The sequence below is a fragment of the Bos indicus x Bos taurus genome, chromosome 15 (assembly GCF_003369695.1).
Source record: "Bos indicus x Bos taurus breed Angus x Brahman F1 hybrid chromosome 15, Bos_hybrid_MaternalHap_v2.0, whole genome shotgun sequence".
NCBI classification, from domain to species: Eukaryota; Metazoa; Chordata; class Mammalia; order Artiodactyla; family Bovidae; genus Bos; species Bos indicus x Bos taurus.
The window spans coordinates 83232274-83245114 of NC_040090.1; the positions used below are offsets into that span (position 1 = coordinate 83232274).

General features: G+C 37.0%; 1 protein-coding gene across 1 annotated transcript; it reads left to right on the forward strand.

Moving 5' to 3' along the window:
- Positions 1-5359: 5359 nt before the first annotated feature.
- On the forward strand, positions 5360-6247 carry LOC113905172 (olfactory receptor 4C6-like). Its single transcript, XM_027562147.1, has one exon. It carries the CDS (start codon positions 5360-5362, stop codon positions 6245-6247), a length of 888 nt encoding a protein of 295 aa, XP_027417948.1.
- Positions 6248-12841: the final 6594 nt, after the last annotated feature.

Below are 12841 nucleotides of genomic sequence, written 5' to 3' on the forward strand. Positions count from 1 at the left end.
ATAATGTTCCACAAGCTATAATTAGAATTTCAAGTGAATTATTATATTTTGCATATGTTCATATAGAGTAAAACACATCAATGATGATATATATATACCAAAAACAAATGCATATCTTAGGAGCATTTACTAAACTGTTAATAGAGGATCAAATGAGTGAGTGCTTATGGTTGGGAGAAGGTTTTTGACTTTAACCTTTCTATATATCTATCTATTTAAGCTATTCCTCGTGGGGCATGTCTTGTTTTTACAATTTATGAAAATAAATTATTTAATTATAAACATTCTACTTTTGGCTAGAAGAGCATTTTAGGAAACAAGTTGCTTTTGAAGGTTTCTTTTAAAGTCAGTTCAGAAACTTATATATTGCTAACTGTTCAGGAATAATTAAGCTGATACCCTTTTAGTCAATTTAGTATTTAATAGACCCAGGTGATGTTAGTTGTAAAGAATCAGCCTGCCAATGAAGGAGACCTAAGAGATGCAACTTCGATCCCTGGGTTAGGAAGATCTCCTGAAGCAGGGAATGGCTACCCAACCCAGTATCCTGGCCTATATAATTCCATGGACTGTATAGTATATTTTCCTTTATTATAAATTGATTTGGAAAATTTGATATTTCTTTAAACTTTATCTTTTGAAAAATCTGATGAACTGGTTAAATGTTTCTTAAGAAAGACCTCCAATTTTTTGCTGCATCATTTTAAAAATTTATTTAATAAGCATTAATCTTTTTAAAAAAATTTAGCTAACTAAGGAAATAAATGAATTACTTCTGATATGCAAGCTATACAGATACAAATAACAAATATCCAGAATAACAGGTGAAGGAGATTTGGAAGATGATGTGAGGCAGAGAGATGAGTGTAATGGATTAGTTTAACAAATGACGTGAACATGGGAAGTGGAGGCCAGGAGCTTATAGGAATGGAAGAAAATCATAATGAATATTTGGATAGTGCTCTCCAAACATTCTCATGCCTCTTCCTTTGATTTTCATGACAGTTAGTGAGACAATGTGTAAAATTTGTGGAGGGGCTGTGGTCAGTGAGCTGAGGTATCAACTTAATTACATAGGTATCAAATGGCTTTGGGCAAGTTATATACACTAATTCCAATTGAGCTATTTCAAATCCTAAAAGATGATGCTGTGAAAGTGCTGCACGCAATATGCCAGGAAATTTGGAAATCTCAGCAGTGGCCACAGGACTGGAAAAGTTCAGTTTTCATTCCATTCCCAAAGAAAGGCAATGCCAAAGAATGCTCAAACTATTCCACAATTGCTCTCATCTCAATGCTAATAAAGTATTGCTCAAAATTCTCCAAGCAAGGCTTCAATAATACAAGAACTCTGAACTTCCAGATGTTCAAGCTGGTTTTAGAAAAGGCGGAGGAACCAGAGATCAAATTGCCAACATCTGTTGGATCATCAAAAAAGCAAGAGAGTTCAAGAAATACATCTACTTATGCTTTTGGCTACGCCAAAGACCTTTACAGTGTGGATCAAAACAAACTGTGGAAAATTCCTCAAGAAATGGAAATACCAGACCACCTAACCTGACACCTGAGAAATCTGTATGTAGGTCAGGAAGCAACAGTTAGAACTGGACATGGAACAACAGACTGGTTCCAAATAGGGAAAAGAGTACCTCAAGGCTGTATATGGTCACCCTGCTTATTTAACTTATATGCAAAGTATGTCATGAGAAATGCTGGACTGGATGAAGCACAATCTGGAATCAAGATTTCTAGGAGAAATATCAATAACCTCAGACATGCCAATGACACCACTCTTATGGCAGAAAGGGAAGAAGAACTAAAGAGCTTCTCAATGAAAGTGAAAGAGGAGAGTGAAAAAGTTGGCTTCAAGCTCAACATTCCAGAAACTAAAATCATGGCATCTGGTCCCATCACTTCATGGCAAATAGATGGGGAAACAGTAGAAACTGACAGACTTAATTTTGGGGGGCTCCAAAATCACTGCAAATAGTGATTGCAGCCATGAAATTAAAGGACACTTGTTCCTTGGAAGAAAAGTTATGACCAACCTAGACAGCTTATTAAAAAGCAGAGACATTACTCCAGGGATGGAGGAGCCTGGTGGGCTACAGTCCATGAGGTCACAAAGAGTCAGACATGACTGAGTGACTTCACGACTTACTTCATCAACAAAGGTCCTTCTAGTCAAGGCCATGGTTTTTCCAGTAGTCGTGTATGGATGTGAGAGTTTGACTGTAAAGAAAACTGAGCACCGAAGAATTGATGCTTTTGAATTGTGGTGTTGTAGAAGACTGTTTAGAGTCACTTGAACAGCAAGGAGATCCAACCAGTTCATCCTGAATGAAATCAGTCCTGCATATTCAGTGGAAGGACTGATGTTGAAGCTGAAACTTCAATACTTTGGCCACCTGATGGGAAGAACTGACTCATTTGAAAAGACCTTGAGACTGGGAAAGATTGAGGATGGAAGGAGAAGGGGATAACAGAGGATGAGATTGTTGAATGGCATCACTGACTCAATGGCCATGAGTTTGGGTAAACTCTGGGAGTTGGTGGTGGACAGGGAGGTGTGAGATGCTGTAGTCGCGGTGTCACAGAGTCGGACATGACTGAGCAACTGAATTGAACTGAACTGAACTGAGACCTTATTCACTGCATTAGAAAATCAGGATAATGCTAGGTCTTATTTCATATGGTTTTGTGGGAACTAAAAAGATAACCATAAATATTTTAGCACAGTATTCTCAAATAATAACTCCTTAAGACTTAGTGACTTGAACTGCTGTTGCACTGTTTTATTTTTACGGGATTTATAGGTTGTATAAATAGGAGAATTATGTTGTTCATTCTTGACCCTATGGATTTTCCCACTGTACAAAACACAATCAAATGTGTTCTGACAGTTAAACATGGGCTTTATGGCAGTGAGAGAGAATTGTAGAAAAAGGTGAAGTTTACTACTTTGGTTGGGGGTTTTGAATTTCAAAATAGGAAGCTTAGATGTGAACTAGTAGTCAATATATATTAAAATAGAAGGACATTGTTATCTTAGTATAGTGTATTTTGTTTTAAAATATTTGAAGCCATGAGATAGTTCATAGGAAACATTACTTGGAAGTGTAAACATTTAATGTAGGTAAGAGCTGAGCTGCTGTGTTTGAAAGGAACAGAGTCTCTATGCTGGCTCTTTCAAATCTGAGTTCACTAATAATGTGCCATAGCTACCTCATTATCTAGATGAGAAAACTGAGGCCCAGAATAGTGAACAATTTAACAACATAACCTAGGAGTGAGAGGGACAACCTGGAATAAAACCCAGCTTTCCTGATTTCCAAGAACAGGTCCTTTCTACTTCATTTGTGCTATTAAAATTTTTGAAACTTTTAGACTGGAGATGAGAGTGGTTGAAGCTAATCTACATTGTATATTTGCATAGAGTGTCCTGAAAGTTGTATAATTTTGTTTAGTAAGAGGGATAATCCTAAGAGTGGGTTTTAGGTGTTTACAGGCATCTCAGAGACTGTGTAGTTTGCATCCCCATTTAAAGCAATCATCTCTAACAGAGGTCCCCCAAGACAGCCTCTGCTTAAGTATTCCTTGCAAAGAGACCTTGGCTAATGAAGCACTTGTCTTACCATCTCATCATCCAACTGTGGTAATAATTGCATTTAGTCAATGGAGGCCACTATTCACTTCTTTAGTGGTATAAGGCAAAAACTAAGAATTTGTGTTTTAAAACAAGATGACATGGATTTGTAACTTCTGCTCTTTTTAACTGGGATGCTCATTGTGTCTAAACCTCTGTTTCCTCATCCTCAAGATGAGATCTGTGACAGTACCCTGTCCCAAGTGATATGAAAATAAATGTAATAATGCAAATAGCAGACAAAACACCTTGCTGTCACACAGTGAGTGCAAAATAGATTAATTGCTTTGTTAATATTTTTATTGTACTTTAGAATCTTTGGCTTTATCTGGATGCACCCCTTCACATATCAAAATGGAAGAAAGGATTTATGTTGACTCAGGCTCGTCTGCTGGAATGAGGCTGGCCAAGTTGAATCTGGGTCTTCCTAGAGCAAAGAAAGAGATTTAAGCTTTTGTTTTCTTTAATCAATATTTTTGGAAAATAATTAGAATCTTGGGAGGTTAGTTAAAGGTTATAAATCGTGGTTTCAGGATTATATTTATAATAAAACATATTCTTCATTGTAATCTCATCATTGAATTAATCATTGAATTTTATTGCAGAATTACTGGGTAAGATAAGCACAGGAAGCATAAATTTGCCTCTCTGTATTGTCATGATACAGAAATTATTGAATTCTCAGTATCTCTTTCATGTTGAGTACTCAACATTATACTAAAAGGAGCAATATCAATGTTGTTGATACTGATTTTGATGCAGGAAAACCTGGACTTGAACTTGGCTTCAATGTTTATTATCTTTGGGAACTTGCTGTAATTTTTTTCACCCATTTTTGCCTCAGTATCTTATCTCTACAATATTGTAAAGTTTAAAAATAAAATAAAATTAAAAACAAACAAACAAATAAAATGAAGAAAATGCTTCACGGGATAGTCTAGTGCCTGATACACAAGAGAGATTTATTGAATAGTCACAGTGCAATAATAATCCACTTTGATAGGAAGAAATGCAGATGAAAAGAGTATAGTTCTTAATAAGTGAAGAGGCCTTGGGATATGACCTACTTGCTTTACAGACTCTTCAACTAGAACATTCTAGTGATCAATAAGAATATGAAGGAAATGAGCTAAAATAAAATATTCTGAGGTTACTACGTATGTCCAGTGATACATTAAGGTCAGCTTCCTAGTTTGAGCTTTGTAAAAGGCAGCAGCTGAGAGGACTTGTGTGTCATTAGCTCATTTTGGAAAAGAAAATGAAGGCAGTGAGTGGGGGAGAGTGAAACAGGGGAGGAACAAATCTGAATCTTAGATTGTGCTAGGCTGGTTACCATTTATCCACTGGCTCCTATCGACTGGTGATCTAGGATTTCCTAAAGGTATGTTAATTCTCCATATCACCACATGGTTGATGTCCCAGGGTGATGAAGCAGGGTCTTCTAAGTGTCTCAAGCAGCAAGTGTCAGAAAAGCAAGAGATACACTCGTGAAAGGTGTTGTATGGGGAATGATAAGGATCAAGGTGTTATCAGGATACGATTGTTTGCAGCAAGTTGCTGTTCTGATGGCTGAAGGAAAAGGTAAGTCAAGAGGGTGTGAGAGAGAGTCCAAAAAATAAAAAATCCCAAATTAGTAATAATTGCTAATTTAGAATCATATTCTTTTGTAGATTTTCCAGCTCAGAGACAGAAGCTTAGATCAGCCCATAGTAAATGGGGAATCTCAACAATGTGACAGAATTCATTCTTTTGGGCATTGCAAAGAATCCAGAGCTGCAGAAAATACTCTCTGCTGTGTCCCTAATCATGTCTATGTCCACCATTTTGGGAAACATCCTCATTGTGGTAACTGTGATAACAAGTCAGAGTCTGAGATCACCCATGTATTTTTTCCTTATATCCTTCTCCCTCACGGATGTCACCTATTCTTCCATCATTGCCCCCAAGATGATTGTGGACTCCCTCTCTGAGAACACTGCCATCTCCCTCAAAGGCTGCATGGCCCAGCTCTTCATTGACCACTTCTTCGGTGGGGTGGACATAATCCTTCTCACCGTGATGGCCTATGACCACTACGTGGTCATCTGTAAGCCCCTTCACTACATGACCATCATGAGGCCGTGGATGTGCTGCCTATTACTGAAAGGGTCATGGATGGGGCTTTTTACCCATGCAACAGTACAGCTTCTCCTCATGTATCAAATTCCATTCTGTGGCCCTAACATCATTGATCATTTTATGTGTGATTTGTTTCCATTGCTGAAACTGGCCTGCATGGACACCCGCATCCTGGGCCTCTTAGTCATCCTCAACAGTGGGGTGATGTGTGTGGCCATCTTCCTCATCCTCACCACTTCCTTTGTGGTCATTCTCTGCTCCCTGAAGTCCTGCAGCTCTGAAGGGCAGCGTAGAGCCCTATCCACCTGTGGCTCCCACCTCATGATGGTTTTCATCTTCTTTGTGCCTTGTATTTTCCTGTACGTGATGCCTGTGGTCACTTACCCCATAGGCAAAGTGATGGTTCTGTCCTTTACCATCATTGCACCCATGTTAAATCCCCTGATCTACATCTTGAGGAACATGGGGGTGAAAATGCCATGAGGAAACTGTGAATGAAACAAGGGGCGTTGTGTGGTCATTAGCTTACATACTAAAAGCAATTCTTTCTTACAAGGACAATGTGCTTTTACCCTCCCATTCATTCCAATCTATTGAGGAAACAGTAGTCACTGGCATCATTTAATCAAGCAAATCAGGCTAAGATTCTGTAATCCTGTTACTTTTCTCTCCCCAGTGCAGTGTGTGCTCCATTCCTTTTCTCACAAGGCTCTGCCCACTTTCTCTTTCTCTCTCTACATTTTTCTCCTGCATTTTGAATAATTCAAGCCTTTTCTAGTTTGTGGCTTTTGCTTTTCTTACTCTACCCACTCCTGAAATTCTCTTTCCCAGAGTTCTTCTTCTCTGGCTTTATCTTTTTTTTTTTTTTCCTTCTTTCAGATGAACTGTCATCTCCTTAGACGTTTTCGCTGATGACTTTCTTCTAGGTAACTCTTTAACTCTTCATCTGATTACATCCTTTGTATCAATGTCAGAAACTAAACTTTAGCAATTATTTCTTGGCTTTTATTTTCTCTTTTCCTTTCAACAAATTTGTAATCCCTGTAAGGTCAGAGATTGTGTTTATGGCTTCATGCTGTGCTTAATAAATATTGTTGAATGAATATAAGTCTAAAAGTAACTTGTTTTTTTCTTAATATAAATTAATGCCAAAAGTAGGGGTGTATATACAAATGTGTGTGTGTGTGTGTGTGTGTGTGTGTGTGTGTGTATATATACATACACAAAATATAGGAGTTAGAATTATCTGATTTCATATTTCCAAGTGTCTTTTCTGGAAACATTTGAAAGCAACTACAATCTCAGATTAGTACTTTACTTAGTTGTTTACTATTTAATAAGGACTACAGCACTGCCAAAATTCTCTGCTGCTGTTATTTCTCCTTTAAAGAGGCAGAATAAGAACCACTCACACTGGGAGTCAACATACTTTAGATTCTAGTGTCTGTAGCTATGCCTTTTATGAGAAAAAAGTAACTCTATAGAGACCTAAATTTTTCTTAAACTGTGGGAAATTTTTTCTTGCTGTTACATCATAGAGTTCGATTTGAGAATCCAAATGGCATTTCTTTTCCTCCAGATTTTGCTTTGCCTGTCACTAGAGAGACGCTGACCCCTTTTAAACTGCCTGCAGTTTAAAAATCTAATGTCTTAGACTAAATTAGCATTCTGTTATAGTTTTCTTAATTTTAAAAATACACAGTATAAAAGATATAAATAATTACAATATCAGTCATACTATTTCAAGCAAGGACAATATTTAAGCCAGTATTTATTTATATACACAAAAACATGTGTATACAGTAGATATTTCATGTTAATTATCCTCAGTTATTTTTGAAAACTATGAGTTCCATTTATTTACTGAAGAATATTTGCTTACTTTGTATGAAGTGTCAGATACTCTTTAAGATCAGGGTACACAGTCATGAATAGGTTTACATTCTAGTGCAGGAGACAATACGTAGAAATGAAAATAAAGTCATGAAGTGTTAACTGATTGTCAGAGACTGTAGTGGAATGGTGCCTATGTGACCAGACAACTTAAGTTAGGTGGACAAGGAAGTTTTTCTGAGAGGTTACTTTTAAACTGAGACCTAAATGATGAGATAGAATCATCCTTAAACACATCAGTGAGAAGAGCATTTCAAGGGACTACTGAAAAGCTAGTGAAAAACTTATAAGTTAGAAGCCACCTTGAATAGAAGAAGGTCAAGATAATCAGAAATGATTATCTGATAATTTCTGACCAAGAAAAATGCAAAAAAGCAAAATAGCTGTCTGAAGAGGTCTTACAAATAGCTGTGAAAAGAAGAGAAGTGAAAAGCAAAGGAGAAAAGGAAAGATATGCATATTTAAATGCAGAGCTCCAAAGAATAGCAAGGAGAGATAAGAAAGACTTCTTCAGTGATCAATGCAAAGACATATAGGAAGATAATAGAATGGGAAAGACTAGAGATCTATTCAAGAAAATTAGATAAGGGAACATTTCATTCGAAGATGGGCTCAATAAAGGACAGAAATGGTATGGACCTAACAGAAGCAGAAGATATTAATAAAAGGTGGCAAGAATACACAGGAGAACTGTACAAAAAATATCTGCATGACCCAGATAATCATGATGGTGTGATCACTCACCTAGAGCCAGACATGCTGGAATGTGAAGCCAAGTGGGCCTTAGGAAGCATCATCACAAACAAAGCTAGTGGAGGTGAGGGATTTCCAGTTGAGCTATTTTAAATTCTAAAAGATGATGCTGTGAAAGTGCTGCACTCAATATGCCAGCAAATTTGGAAAACTCAGCTGTGGCCATGGGACTGGAAAAGGTCAGTTATCATTCCAATCCTAAAGAAAGGCAATGCCAAAGAATGGTCAAACTACCACAGAATTGCACTCATCTCACACACTACCAAAGTAATTCTCAAAATTCTCCAAACCAGGCTTCAACAATACGTGAAGTGTGAACTTCCAGATGTTAAAGCTGGTTTTAGAAAAGGAAGAGGAACCAGAGATCAAACTGCTGACATCCACTGGATCATCAAAAAATCAAAAGATTTCCAGAAAAACAACAACAACAACAACAACAACAGCTATGTCTGCTTTATTGACTATGCCAAAGCCTTTGACTGTGTGGATCACAATAAACTGTGGAAAATTCTGAAAGAGATGGGAATACCAGACCACCTGATCTTCCTCTTGAGAAATTTGTATGCAGGTCAGGAAGCAACAGTTAGAACTGGACATGGAACAACAGACTGGTTCCAAATAGGAAAAGGAGTATGTATGTAAAAGGAGCTGTATATTGTCAGCCTGCTTATTTAACTTATATGCAGAGTACGTCATGAGAAACGCTGGGCTGGTGGAAGCACAAGCTGGAATCAAGATTGCTGGGAGAAATATTGATAACTTCAGATATGCAGATGACACCACCCTTATGGTAGAAAGTGAAGAAGAACTAAAGGGCCTCTTGTTGCAAATGAAAGAGGAGAGTGAAAAATTTGGCTTAAAGCTCAACATTCAGAAAACAAAGATCATGGCATCCAGTCCCATCATTTCATGGCAAATTGATGGGGAAACAGTGGCTGACTTTATTTTTGGGCTCCAAAATCACTGCTGATGGTGATTGCAGCCATGAAATTAAAAGATGCTTACTCCTTGGAAAAAAAGTTATGGCCAACTTAGACAGCATATTAAAAAGTAGAGACATTACTTTGCCACCAAAGTCCATCTAGTGAAAGCTATGGCTTTTCCAGTAGTTACGTATGGATGTGAGAGTTGGACTATAAAGAAAGCTGAACACCAAAGAATTGATGCTTTTGAACTGTGGTGTTGGAGAAGACTCTTGAGAGTCCCTTGGACTGCAAGAACATCCAACCAGTCCATTCTGAAGGAGATCAGTCCTGGGTGTTCATTGGAAGGACAGATTTTGAAGCTGAAACTCCGATACTTTGGCCATCTCATGCAAAGAGCTGACTCATTTGAAAAGACGCTGATGCCGGGAAAGATTGAGGGCAGGAGGAAAAGGGGATGACAGAGGATGAGATGGTTGGATGATATCACCAACTCATTGGACATGAGTTTGGTTGAACTCCAGGAGTTGGTGATGGACAGGGAGGCCTGGCGTGCTGCTATTCATGGGAATGCAGAGTCGGACACGACTCAGTGACTGAACTGAACTGAAGATTATCAGTGGACAGGAGGGAATGTGGTGCAAGGCGAGAAGTGAAAATTTAACAGACTTCTTCTGATCAAGAAATCTGTTATTATTTGACTTTTAAATTCAAGATGAATTATCAGCATCAGAATAATTTTGATTAGAAGAATAATTGAAAATCAAATCCCTCATTTGTTTATGAATAACTCAGCAATTTAGCATCAAACATCTTTGCAAATGGGCTTCCCAGATGGTGCTAGTGGTAAAGAACACTCCTGCCAATGCAGAAGTCATAAGAGACGCTAGTTTGATCCTTGGGTCAGGAAGATCCCCTGATGGAAGGTGTGGCAACCTACTCCAGTATTCTTGCCTGGAGAATCCCATGAATAGAGGCGCCTGGTGGGCTCCATAGGGTCATAAATAGTAGGACATGACTGAAGCACCTTGGTACGCATGCATGCATCTTTGCACAGAGCGTCCATTTGATTTTTGCTACGTCATACAGAGCACAATGTTTACTGGCTCCCTACAATATCTTAAAATTTAACATCTGGATTCATCTAATAATTATTTTTTCTTGCCTCATGTCAAAGAAGAAAAAGCTGCTGACAGTTTGTAAATGTTGATCTCTGTAAGAACTTTCTCATGATCATTTTTACTATTTTAATTATGAGAATTGAAAGGTTCATAATAGATCCCTAAAGCTAAATAATATTTTTGGTAATTCTCCAGCATCAGCATAGGTCCAGAATTTACATTTTATATTACAAAGGTAAGGCCATTCTGACCATTCATGCTAAAGTTATTACCTGCAATTATATTCTACAAATCTCTTCTCTCTTCTGTAAGTCTTCCTAATTTCTTCACATGAAATAGCTTTATTCATTAAACATATTACTTTTCAGCTCACTGATCATCTTTTTTGTTTGGTTCTTTAATGCTCTTATTTTGAAACAAATCTTGGTCTTGCTGCTTTTTTTTTTTTTTTTAAAAGAAACTCACTATGGATAATTGATTGTAAATAATCTAATCTGTGTATCAGAATAGAAAATTTCAATACTATTTATGATACAAAGACATTCCAAAGTAGGAATAAAATAGCATTTTAATTTGAAGGAGAGTATTGGTATTAAAAAAAAGAAAACTACTGCAAACATCCAACTTATTTGGAGACATTAAATAAGCTTACTTCCTATTTCACTCTGAAAATGTAAGCTATCTGAAGGGAATTTCCTTAGACTATTACAAATATATCTACCAATTTCCAGCACCCATTCAGATATTTGCTACCTTCTTACCTACTCTTAAAAATGCATTCATTATCTATGCTCCTATGCAAAGCAATCAACCTTTTTATTGTACACTAGATCTTATTTCCTTGTTTGTATGAGGGCATTGGTCTAAAAATAGCTTCTATATCTATTTTATCTACATTTCAATTTTTATTTGATAATTTTACATCAGCAAAGAAACAAATCTGTTATGTCTTTCATCTTTCAAGTAAATCTTCCATTGATTCCTTTTCCTTCATCAGTTACTCTTTCATTTCATTCTCTCCTCTTTCTTACAAAACACAAGAGATTCTCTAACACTTGTTATTCTGTTCTGTTTAAACCCTTTCAGCCACACTTCAGTTAAATTTCTCTTTTCTGGGTCATGACTGAAGTGACTTGGCAGCAGCAGCAGCAGCAGTGACCTCTATGTTATTCAACGTAACTGTCATCACTCACTTATCTTACAGAATCCACCAGCAGTATTTCATCCCATCTTTCTTGGCATACTTTCTTTGAACAATGATTCTTTGAGTTTGAGATCTTGAAATCCAAATTCTTCCATTGTATTTCCACCTGAATGACTAATAGCTTTCTTACACTGGTCCCAATGACAAAGCATATTTTCCTGGAAATTGATATAACAATTCTAAAATTATATGGATGTGTGCCTGTCTTTAAATACGTTTGGTGACAAAAGAAAAGAAGAATAGGAAGTTGATAGGAAACTAGATTTACTAACTGTAAGAACATATCACAAAGCTTTAGTTTGTAAACTTTTTGCTATATTCCCATGAATAGAGAATCCTAAAGAACAGGAGAAATGGTACAGACTTGAGTCCTCTATATTTGTAGATTTAAAATAAATGCTATAATATAATTAATTAATGATCAGGATGGAATTTTAATCTCTCAGGAAGCAGGGACTACTGAATAAATTCTGAAAGAGCCATATGGTCAACCCTCCACATTATCCTCTCATTTCACCCACTCTTTGTGCTTTTTGCTCCTTGTGTCCTTCTCCCTTTTCTGATTTGTAGGTTTCTCTGAATTTACCCTGTTTCTATAACATATCTGTTACATTATCTGCCCCACCCCATCATCACAATATTATTTCTTACCCCACTCACTTCCTCTATCTGAAGCAAATAATAAAGGATTAAATAAATCAGGACTTGGAATAAAGTAGAAGATGGTGCATGCGTTTTGAAGTAGGAACCAGAGTTCCAGGATTAATTGCTGGAGTCCTGCTGTTGAGTCATAATTTTAAAATATCCCCTCTAAGAGAGTGGTCCATATCAGATGGCTATCCCATGTCAGGAAAAGCATCTAAAATTTTATTGAAAATATAATAACACTTGTCCCTTAATACCATGTGCAAATGAAGTCTAGGCAATTATTAATATTTACCTTTCTGATTAATCACTTCAATACTGCTTCTTTCTGGGGAGTGTGACTAAGCATTAAAAATAGGTAGAATACAAGAGTCCATAGAGGGGCACACTCATTGATATAGACTTTCTGCAGGGACCTCATGAGCTAAGCCCCAGTTTTCCCTCCAGCTTCAGTTGCAATGCTACATTCCATCAGAGTAAACAAACTGTCAATCTTTCTCTGGAAAAAAAAAAAAAAGAGAAAAATTTCTTTAAGGTC

What these genes read in the sequence shown, in the direction of transcription:
- LOC113905172 (XM_027562147.1), top strand. Translation starts at nt 5,360, where the DNA reads ATGGGGAATCTCAACAATGTGACAGAATTCATTCTTTTGGGCATTGCA.